This window comes from Danio rerio, chromosome 14 (genome assembly GCF_052040795.2).
Source record: "Danio rerio strain M-AB ecotype USA chromosome 14, GRCz13ab, whole genome shotgun sequence".
Taxonomy (NCBI): domain Eukaryota; kingdom Metazoa; phylum Chordata; class Actinopteri; order Cypriniformes; family Danionidae; genus Danio; species Danio rerio.
In genome coordinates, this window is record NC_141034.1 from 45,260,352 (window position 1) to 45,272,754 (window position 12,403).

At 36.0% G+C, this 12,403-nt stretch overlaps 1 protein-coding gene across 9 annotated transcripts in view; it reads right to left on the reverse strand.

Annotated features, from left to right (window-relative positions):
* drp2 (dystrophin related protein 2) overlaps positions 1-12,403 on the reverse strand; it is a 337,990-nt gene that overhangs the window by 63,370 nt on the left and 262,217 nt on the right. For all 9 annotated transcript variants that reach the window (XR_015506813.1, XR_015506815.1, XR_015506814.1 and 6 more), the window contains 2 exon segments: positions 5,754-5,815; positions 2,029-2,103 (listed from right to left, as the gene is read on the reverse strand). Coding sequence is in view for 4 of the 9 variants with exons in the window: in XM_087280550.1 (XP_087136676.1) it covers positions 2,029-2,103; positions 5,754-5,815 (137 nt within the window). In the remaining 5 variants the exon portion in view is untranslated.

Sequence of the window (12,403 nt, forward strand, 5' to 3'; positions counted from 1 at the left end):
TTATTTCTCCTAAACTTGTTATATGAACCTTTAGACACTTTACTCGTACTTAGCTTATGCTTTCTTAGTACATACACTTCCTGATAGACATCTTATTTCCTATTCAAGTTTTAGGAACAACAAATAATTTAATAAATTAAACTTGACTTCTACAGTAGTTGATCATTTGGTATCAGAAGTGGCTTACATAAAAGGCAAAGGCCTCTAGATTAGGCTTATTTTACCAAAATAAAATATGAACATGCCTTGATTTTTAATTATTTAATTAGGACAGTAAGATCTGATTTTGCTTAGTAAAGCAAAAAAAAGTTATGGTGCAGTGGCAAAACAATTAATATAGTGCATGAGCCCTTATGACCAGGGCTAAACGTAATCTTCTGACGTTTTTTGCTATTTCTGCGGAGAATTTTGGTAAAAATCTGCCGATTTCTGCGGAATTATTTTGGGAGTATCCAGAGAAGTATCATAACTAAAACCTTAATATATTAAATAAAAAGTAATAAATTACTGAATAAAAACTTAATAAATTCAGATTTACACATTTACTCAAGTAAAATAAACAGAATTAATAATGGGCTAAAAATCTGCAGAAATCTGCGGAAAATCTGCAAAAAATCTGCGGAATTCTGCGCGTGCAGATTCCATGTCGGCCTACTTATGACATTGGACGACTGCATCCACACATCTCTGCAATGACTCCCAGAGTTCATAATGATTCTTTGGATTTATCTTCAATGCCTCCTCCTTCATTTTACCCCAGACATGCTCAATAATGTTCATGTCTGATGACTGGGCTGGCCAATCCTGGAGCACCTTGACCTTTTTTTGCTTTCAGGAACTTGAATGTGGAGGCTGAAATATGAGAAGGAGCATTATCCTGCTAAAGAATCTGCCCTCTCCTGTGGTTTGTAATGTAATGGGCAGCACAAATGTCTTGATACCTCAGGCTGTTGATGTTGCCATCCAGATCTCTTGCATTTATTCATAGTAAATGCAACCCCAAACCATGATTTCTGTGAGAATCTTGGCTCCATGCTAGTTCCAATAGGTCTTCTGCAGTATGTGTGATGATTGGGATGCAGTTCAACAGATGATCCATCAGAAAAATCTACCTTCTGCCACTTTACCAAATGATCATAGAAGTCAAGTTATTATTTGTTGCTCTTACAACTGGGAAAAACTACAAGACTTTTGTCAGATAGTGTAAAATCACTTCCTAATTAACCGTAGAGTGGACATCAAAATGGCAACCTCATCTTTGTAACACACACAAACACACATATACTTTTATACATGGTTTACAGGCACACTTTATAGACTTAATGTCTTTTATACATTAAAACCACTTATTATATGGCTCTGCTCCTATCATACCAACCTACCCAGGACAATGGTAGCAAATTTGAATTTATAAAATTCCCCTGAGTATGATTTTTCAGCATTTTGTATTACAGGAACATGCAGTGTGTCCCTGTAGACCACTATAATAGACTATAACTTGGTCATATCCATGTCATTTCACAACATTGTGCCTGTAAACCACATAAGCCTGTTCACACACACATACTGTCCACATAGGCCCCTGCTATACTGTACACTTAGACTAATTTTTCCTAGCATCTTTTAAAGTTGGCAGGCATTTATAAGTGGCCGTGCACTCTGAAGAAATGCCTGCAACACATAATCAATATTTCATCGTACAAAGGTTGATGTTTTACCAGTTCCTAAAAGCCTAAAATACACTTGTCTGTCTGGACAGTGGCAGATAAACCTCCATCCGCAAAGCGTGTCACAGGGGGAACAGTGGTTAATTCGTTATGCAGACTTCTTAATTACCACCCCCGAAGAAGTACAATCACACCAATTATTAAGCTTAATTAAGCTGCATAAAAATCACTGGGCTCTAATGAAAAAGACAGATCAGAAGCACACAGCAGGGCCGGCACAGAACGCGAATAATCAATGACTTGTGCTCAAAGAGCAGGAAAGGAAAAGGGCAAACCAGCATGGGAACTGCTTTTTACATACATCTTAAAGCCTTCTGCACGTGCCTCAGCTTCATGGCCGTCCGGTATGCAGAGAACTTGATGTTGTTCAGGTCCGCTGTGAGAGAGAGCAGCAGGGGAGATGTCATTTCATCAAGAGAATATCATGAATGAGGACTGAAAAAAATAGCAAAGAAATAGCTGATCTTTAACATGACAGAGAGGAAGTGGTGAGTGCGTTTACACCCACGTTCCTACATGGATTGTTCACTCAAAAATGAAAATTCTGTCACCATTTACTCACCCTTTATTTGTTCTTATGTCTGTTGAACACAATAGAAGATATTTTGAATAATGCTGAAAACCTGTAATCCTCGACTTATTTGTTTTTCCTACTATGGAGGTCAATGGTTACAGGTTTTCAGCTTTCTTCAAAATGTCTTCTTTTGTTTTCAATAGAAGAAAGAAACTCAAAGGTTTACAACCACTTGACAGGGAGCAAAGAGTGAGTAAATTTTCTTTTTTGACAGGCTCATTCATTTCATTTTTAAGGAAATGCTACAGGGCGGTATGACGCTGTTCCTTTTCGCGTTTACCAGCTGACCGCTTACCTCCATGTGGACGCCGCAACCAGTTTGTCCAGTTAGCTTGTTGTGTACATCAACGGACTCCAAAATCAAGAAATCAAATAAGACCAAAACAGAATCCGAAATTTTTTTAAAAAAGTGAATAACAGGGTTAGAATGTGGTAAAACCCAAAAACGGAGTAAAAATCAGATGAGGGCTTTTCTTTTTCTGGACGGCTTTTGTAAATCGCCGGTTGGATTCAGGAAAGTAAGTGGGTGCGCGGGTCAATTGATAAAATTGGGTGGGTATAGGGTGGGTCAGTTGATTGGTCAGTCGGCCATTCAGTTAGTCAGACAGACGGTCGGTCGACAGCAGCCTCTAGTGGATTTACGTGAAAACATCGCAGGCACTCGAAAGAGAAATTTGAGATGCGAAAAAGAACACAGTGGCCTCTCGCAAAAACAAAAACTGCAAAAGTACGTACCTCCTTTGGACATATTTCGAGGTTTCCAGAAACATCCACGAAACTAAGTTTTCAGAATGAGCCCGTGTTGTTTTTGTTTAATAATCAAGCAATGCATATAGTTATGTAAGCATGTTAGTCTGATTTTCATTTAATGAGGTACGGTTTAGTAAGTATAGTAGGAAATCATCAAAGCAACATTTTTGCCCTTTATGCTGATTTTACAAAGCATGTAACTTTGTAACTCCACTTTTTTTTTGGAAATATTTTCATTTTACAACTCCCAAGAGTTAAACAGATGAGTTCTTTAATTTTTAAATTCAGTCAGCAAATCTCTGGGTCTGGCGGAAGCACTTAGCAAAAACCATTGACTCGGATTAGACCATTTGCATCGCAATCAAAAACAACTAAAGAGTTCTGATAATTTTTCAGTTTAAAACTTGACTCTTCTGTACTTACATTGTGTACTAGGACTAAAGGAAAGAGAAGGCTTTCTATTTTACAGGTAGACAGGAATTAAACTCTCATTGTAGCATTATAATTTAAGAAAATTTGCTGCTGTACCATAGCTGCAGCAGGCGTAATGATATTATACAGAATATAGTTCATAGCCATTTTGGCCAAGAAAATAGTAACTTAGAGTCAAGCTTTAGGCCCCATTTTAATACGCTTTAGTTTTATAACGGTGTTTTAGAATGAAAATGATCCGTGTCCACATTAGTATTTTACCCAGCATTTCTGAACAGCTCTCCGTCTACACCACACCACTGAAAACGCACATCACATGAGCGTGCACACACACACACACACACACACACACACACACACACACACACACACACAGACAGACAGACAGACAGACACACACACACACACACACACACACACAGACGCACGCACGCACGCACGCACGCACGCACGCACGCACGCACGCACGCACGCACGCACGCACGCACGCACACACACACACACACACACACACACACACACACACACACACACACACACACACACACACACACACACACACTCTGGCATGCACTGCAGCATACCTACCCAGATGAGAGCTGTGCTCGTCGGACTGTTTATTAAGGATCTACGGCTGGATCTAATTTCACTATATTTGTTAAACTTGATATTTAAATCATCTTGTTGTCTCTATCTAACAACATATTCCCGACTTCGGTCTTTGAATCTAATTAATGTAATTAATGTACCATGTACATTCTGTATATTGACTTGTTTTCCATAACAAACTTGAAAGGTCTGAACTTACAAGGAGAGGATGCAAGACTGAACTGTGCGTAGGCTACTTAATATTGAGGAAAAAGCCTCAATCAGACAGGTGAATGTCTGCAACCCTGCCTCCATTTTTCAGATATCTCCGTTTTCTCTCACCCACACTGACATGGAGTGGCAGCGTTTTAGAATGAAAACAGCATCTTCAGCGTTTTCAAAACTTATGCATTTTAAAACTAAAATGTATTAGTGTAAACGGGGTCTTAAATAGGAAAATCATCAAGACTCTTCTGTAATTTTTGAGCAGGTGCTAATAGTCTAATCCAGGGCTTAATTTGTGCCGGAACACGCCGGATTCGAAAACTCTGAAATCTGATCCTAATCCAACTCCTTAACCACCCTGCTCTCCCATCCGCTGTTCAATTCAATTATTTATACTGAGCTAAGCTAAGCTAAGCTAAAAGTGCTCCCGGGGATCAGCTGAATGGGTTCAAACATAGTCAAGCTCAACTGTTTAACTGGAGAGTAGTAAAAACAAGCTTTTTATTAAGCAGTTTATTGAAGTGCACATGTGAGATATGTGACAGGAACACATCCTTACTGTAGATTTAAGCACATTCAGAAAGAGAAGGAGGAAATATACTGAAAAAACGTTCTTTATCAAATATAATAAAAGTGTGTTCTCATCAAATAGAAGTGCTTCAGTCAATAATAAATCAACACATAAACCATTAATCTTTTAAGACCACCAACATAGCAAATTACCAACAAAATCTCACAGCAATTTGTAACTTTTTGATTTAGTAGGTAATTTGTATGAATTCGTATGATGTCATTCGCACAATTTTGTACGATTTGCCTAACCACCAATGACGGTTGGGTTTGGGGGCGGGGTGGCTGCCACGCCTCTTTTTTTAAATCGTACATTTTTGTATGACTGAACTCAATTAGCAACTAAACTGACAAAACGTTTAAAAAAAAGTTATCACACAAGTTATCATAAGTAACCACATACTCAATTTAAATATGCAACTATCAAAAATGTTTTAAACATAAAACTAAACTGACAAGAACCAAGACAACAGGTTATTTCAATAAGCTGATCTTTGAGATTGTGGTTCATGTATTGGGATGCATGTAAACAAGCTTAATGTGTCACTCTGTTGGGCTTGAACAGTTTATGCTCATGCTGGCGTGTTTGGACAACCTGTGCCACATCACATCAGATTAACACACACAACAAACGTCCTTTAATCATTATTAATTAGAAACTGGCAAAGCAATCATGTGGTTGGCCCAGCTGCCCTCGGGTTAACGAGAGAGCTGTCCACATCTCTGGGGTGGGATGAAATATTAGGCTATAATTAGTGGTTCAGGTAAAGAAATGGAGCTCGGCTGGTGTATTTGAGCTTGTGTGTGTCCACACTACGGTTCCCCAGTGGGAGGCTGACACAAAAGAAGCTATAAGAGCACAGTTTAATTGTGTTTAATTGCCTCACCCAGAGCCTGGTATAATTCAGTCATCTTTGGATGGTCCCAGCAGGTTGTCTGGGCCTGGTGGCTATAAAAAGGAGGAAAAAAAGAGAGCAAAGTAAAAGCAGAGTAGCAGAGCCAAAAATAGGAAAATACACAGAGGAGAATACATGCAGGAGAACAGTTCACCCAAAAAATGAAAATTCTGCTATTATTTACTCGTGCTTTCATTATTTATTACCCTCATGCTGCTCCAAAAGTGATTCTGTTTCTTCGATGCAACACAAATGCAAATTTTAATCATTACGGACTGAAAATGTTCCCCTCCGCTGTGGCTTTCAAATCTCATTTTCATATCTCCATATTCAAAGTGCTTATGGTATACACAGGAACCACTTTTTACCTTTAGGGAGGGAAATGCATTGCTTTGTACACATAAACATTGTAAAAATGCTAAAGCAAGAAGCCCTATTGTAAAACAATCACATTCACAGTGTTTGCAAATAAAACCTGCATAATGTATTGTTAAAAACACTCCATTTATATTCCCAGAAGTCTTTTCATGACATTATATTTGACTATATTAAATTATTTTGTCCAACATAATATTAGGTGGCCTTAACTACCATGTATTTACAATTAAATGAATCATTTATTACAATGTACTTAGTGTGTAAATACATGTATTGCATTGTACTTATGATTGGTTAAATACCTGAATGTAAGTATATCTGTAATTACATTGTTGTCAATCCTTTACAATCCCCAACACATATTAAGGGGGCGCAATAATTTGAGGCATGCAGTTAAGTAAATTATGATGGCGAGTTTTATGCGTTCACTAGAGTGAATCTGATTAACGTTAGTTCCACAGCTTACTATCAGGCACCTGTAGTGTTAATGCATTCCAGTAAAATATATACAAATAAAATGGACTGTGTGCTTTGTAAAATAAATGACAGTAAATCTATTGAGAGTTTCACTTTCACTCATAAACATTTCATTCTTGCTCCCATGACAAACAGAATGTATTGAATGCAAGAATGGAGTGAGGACTGCTGGAAGTGTTGTTTTAATAGAATTTAATACCGCAGGCTGAATTGATAGAAATAAACTTCCGCAGTTTGCACTGTGTATGTCTGCAGTCCTTTACGGACAGCCATGTGTGTGGATCTTGTGTCAAAATCCGGCTAAAAGTCCTAAATGGTGTTGTTTACTTCAAAAATGCCACTTATATTCAGACTCCACATGTCTTAATTCCATTTCTGTTTAGTTCAATTATGACTTTAGTCTGACCGAGGTAATTAAAAATCGCTGTTTACATGGTAGACTCTTAATCAGAGTATTGTCTTATATTAAAATCTGTGTACTGGTGTCCATGTAAACATGTTCAATGTTTGACTCAACCACATCGTCAGGACTCTGTGAACTTGACGTGGTGAATTTGTGAAATTGGACAAACTTGGGGTGTCCTAAAAGGTTGAAAACCCCTGCCTTAACCCACCCTTAAACCTACCCATACCACCAAATCTGTCCCTAACCCAACCCATCTCACACATCAAGAGCACCAGAAGTCTTCTGCAATATATTATGAACACATTATATACATTTTTTTATCAGGTTGGTAGACAGAGTTTGTTATTTAGGCTGTTATTTTGTTTTTACTGAATGCACCAATCTACCATACACTCTCGGAAATAAAGGTAAGAGAGCTTTCACTGGGGCGGTTTGCTTTCAAAAGGCACACTTTTGTACCTAAAGAGTCCATACATGTATCTCAATTGTACATATTAATAGGTAAAACGTGTAAAGGGTTCTTGAAATTTTTAGGTTCTAATATTTACAACTCCAAATCAGAAAAAATTGGGCCAGTATGAAAAATCGCAAATAAAAAATAAAGCAGTCATTTCTAAATATACTTTGACTTGTATTTCATTGCAGATAATACAACAAACATTATTTAACGTGTTCCTCATGATTTTTATTGTTTTTTATAAACACATATCCACATTGTTTTTTTATATCCACATCCAATTTTGGTGCTTGCAACACTTTTTCAAAAAAGTTTGAACAGTAAATTACTATTTTACCAAATTTACCACTGTAATGTTGCCATTGCTCATCTTTTTCTGATTTGGGGTTGTACCTTTATTTCTGAGAGTGCCTCTGCATTTCAAGTCTGGACATATTACAGCAGTAAAGACAGAGTTGAAGTTTAGTATATTATCTGTGTTTAATGATGAAACACTAGAAGAAATAAATGATCAACTAAAACCTCTGTTGCAGGCATAACTAGTGAAGGATGTTTCTCTGTGGTTTTTACTTAGTTTGTGCTACATTTAGAGATGTTACAGCTGTGCAATTCCTGCCTGCCCATTAGCAAGAAATGTATGCCCACCAGGGTCAGAAATTAACATGGCTTGATGGCAAACCTGGCACCAAAGCAAACAAAAACACTCTGCATATTTAATATAAGCATCCCAAAAAGTCCCTTGCACTCAATAATATTTTCAGATTTCTTTGGACAACTTATTTTGTTATGTTCAATACAGATACACTTGTTAAAAGTGTTAAGTTAACTTAATCGATTTGTGTTGGAACAACATACATGAATTATGTGGAACCCTGCATTTTTTACAGTGTGGCACGATAAAACTAAATGTATCACAATTGTCATGATTATAGTAAAACTTGATGAAATCAATTAAAATCACTAATTTGATGAGATAAATTTAGTTCTGTGCATGACGCATCATAATTATTTTAGACCTGAAGATTGTAACAATTCTAAACTAATTAAAAGCTACTGTATGTTTTATGATCAGGCCACTTCTGGTGAACTATAATGCCACTTATTAAGTTAGTTATTACAGTTGTCTGTATATTCAAAGATAAAACTATTTTGAAGTAGATTATTATAAAAACAGTGTCACTTTAAAGTAATATTATACACTCACTGGCCACTTTATTAGGTACATCTTACTAGTACCGGGTTGGACCACCTTTTGCCTTCTGAACTGCCTTAATTCTTTGTGGCATAGATTCAACAAGGTACTGGGAATATTCCTCAGAGATTTTGGTCCACATGACAGCATCACGCAGTTGCTGCAGATTTGTTGGCTGCACATCCATGATGCGAATCTCCCTTCTCACCACATCACAAAGGTGCTCTATTGGATTGAGATCTGGTGACTGTGAGAGCCATTTGAGAACAGTGAACTCATTGTCATGTTCAAGAAACCAGTCTGAGATAAACTGTGCTTTATGACAGGTGTACCTAAAAAAGTGGCCGGTGAGTGTATATGCTGTGTATAATTTGTAAATTATGCAGGCTAATACGCCGTCCCGTAACAACTTAAATATTCCTGTCATATAGTAGAAGGGCATTCATAAAAAATATTAAATATTGCTTATAACTTGACTTCAATCCTGCCCAACATGCATGTAGGATAAGAGCGTCTTCGTGTAACATAAACTGTACATGTGAGCTGCATTCTGCTATGAGCACCTGTCCCTGTGACTGTCTGCACTCTACAGCAGCAGCAGCAGCCATGAAATAAAGATATCAAGATGAATAAATCATAAGAACAAATAAATAAGTGAGGCGCCCTGAAGAGGGAAGTTTGCCAGCTGCTCATTCACCCATCATTACCTTCACTTGTGTTTACATTGACTGGCCAGCGACACAAACACCTGTTGCATAATTTTTCACCCCAAGGCTTGTTTACTATTTGTGTCCGTTCTCACCATCATTTTAAAAGCATGAAAAGCATTATGCATGTCAGGGTTATGAGTAGATGTTCTTGTCATAAGCCATAAGTCATAAGCATAGTTAACTTGTCTCTTATCTCATTTGTAGGTTTCACAGGCAATTTCCATTTTAAATTTTAAGTTTGAAGTTCAAAGACAAACATATTTTTTAAATAATTAGTACATTATTTAAGAAAATATTTAGTAATTTTGTTGTGTTTAAGTCATTTGTATAACTTTTGTGTGTCTATATAGTTTTAATATATTTGTTATGTTTAGTTTTAGTTATTTTAGTTTCAAGTTTCACTATCAAAAAGTTCTAAAAATATGAAGAGTTCAGATGCAAAAACCTCTAAATTTCATCTGAATTTTTTTCTAAAATGTCTGTTTTTCTCAGCCCCCTATATTCATGTTCAGTTATTTTACTTTAAAAGCAGTGAAAATAACCTATTCTTTGCACTATGAGTAAAATTACTGAAACGGCACACAACAGTCTGAGAAAAAATGCTAATTTTAGATGAAATTAGCTCTCTCAACCGAAAGAGAGTTCAAAATAGCCTAATATTCAGTTCTGTGGATATTTCACTCATCTACACAAAAATGTATCTATGCATGAACCTCAAAAGCAAAAGTTGCTCAAATAACATGCAGTGATGACATTTCTGTGTACTACATATGTTCCTGCTGCTTGCAATAGTGTAGCTGTCATGAAAAAACTGTGCTGTCATGCTAACGCTGGTAAAATAACATCTCTTGACTCACTCCTACTTAATAAAAGTTTAAGGTCAATGGAATTGGTTTTTTTTTTTTACTTTATTATATAAATTTTGAATTTTGAAAATTTGAATTTTATTTTGAATTATTTTATAAATAATAAATTATTATTATAAACCATTTTTGGTTTTTATTTGATAGTTGTTGTAAATTGGAGGGTTGTAAACATTCATATTATTGGATTATCTGTAATTTCTGTTATTATTTTAAAGTGATAAGGCATTTTAAAACTTTTGCTTCCATTCATATCTGCATTATTTATTATGAGCTTGTAAAACAAGCTAGAAAAAAGATACATTTAGGCCTATTTCATCTGAAGAAAACAGCTAGAGCCCAAACTCGGGCCTGGAGGGCCGGTCTCCAGCAGATTTTAGCTCCAACTTGCCTCAACACACCTGCGTGGATGTTTCTGGAAGGCCTTATAGCTTGATTAGCTAGCCCTGGTGTGTCTGAGTGTGATTGGAACTGAATTTTGCAGGACACTGCCCCTCCAGGACCGAGTTTGGGCACCCCTGAGCTAGAGTGTCCACAAGACTCACTAAGGGGACTCCAGCCATCTGTTTATTTCACCAGCCATTCATTTGGACTACACATCCCACATCACTACACATCCTATACATTGCACCAATCAACCCCTACAGCTGAAATCTATCTTGACAATGATTACACACACATCATGAATGAATGAATGAACGAACGAATGAATGAAATGCAGCCAATAAATTATTGTGGATTGGTTGGTGGCACTGACAGCTGATTCACTGCCCCTCCCCTTCCACGATCGTCACTGACAGCACGCACACACCTTTAATAGCCAGCAATAGCAATGTAATATTTACCTAAATGTACATCAGTAGAAGAGGCTACATTAATAATATTGTGGCTCAAAAAGAAATATGGATCAATGATATTATTAGGGTCTGTATAGTGAGTGTATGTGTATATTGGAATGCCTTTTGTACAATTTGTTCAATTGTCTGTTTTAATAATTAATTCATTAATCTTCATTTTAGACATGGCATATACTGTGTGCTGTACAATAAAATGATGTGGAAAATAACTAAAAAGTGTTTTTAAACTAAATATCGATTTTTATGTGTTTTGCACATGTACTTGCTGAATTATTTCAAGGAATAAATTGCAATATTTCAAAAGTAATTAATAAAATAAAATAAATTAAATAAAATTAAATAAAATTAAATAAAATTTAATAAAATTAAACTAAATTAAATTAAATTAAATTAAATTAAATTAAATTAAATTAAATTAAATTAAATTAAATTAAATTAAATTAAATTAAATTAAATTTAATTTAATTTAATTTAATTTAATTTAATTTAATTTAATTTAATTTAATTTAAACCACATTATTTCATTTACCAGAAACAAAAATATAACATTATAATGAATACATTATTTTTTTGTGTGCCCACAGATTTGCTATGGTCTCTTCTGGCCACCCCTAAGACAGTTTTCTGTAGGTGCCACTGCTTACATGAATATCTTCACTTAACTGCAAAAACAAAGAAATAACTGCATCAGCTACCCTATCAATTTTTTGATGGTATCCATTAGGGTTGGGCGATGTCAACTAATTTGGCATCGTACCATGTCTAATGTGAAACATCGCGATGAACGATGGCATCGTCGTCATAGGCGGGGGTTAATTAATTATAAATAATTAATTAACCCCCGCCTATGACGATGATGCCATCGTAATAAATAATTAAATAATTAATTAATTCATAACATATTTATTATTTGTAGCCTATCTTTTCAACTACCTTATTCACATGCTCTTTGTTTTACTCATAAAAATCATAAATAAATAAAGATAAGTTGCACACAAATTACCATCTGTCAATCACTTTTTCCGTGGGAGGTTGGTCGGTAAAAAGGTGCACAACCAACAGTATCTGAGGTTTTCACTAAAATTATTAAGTACAAGTGTGAAAGTGAAAGACTGAAACAGCGTACTGATGCTGTGACACCTTACCTGATAGATTCAAAAGACCGAAGAGTCGTTAGATAGAGACAAGATGAATTAAATATCAAGTATAACAGTAGGCGGAGGGCTATTCAGAAATGCAAGGTAAAACACGGTGTGGATGTGGATCATTTCCTTCTAAAATGCCTTTTAAAAACTAAGACC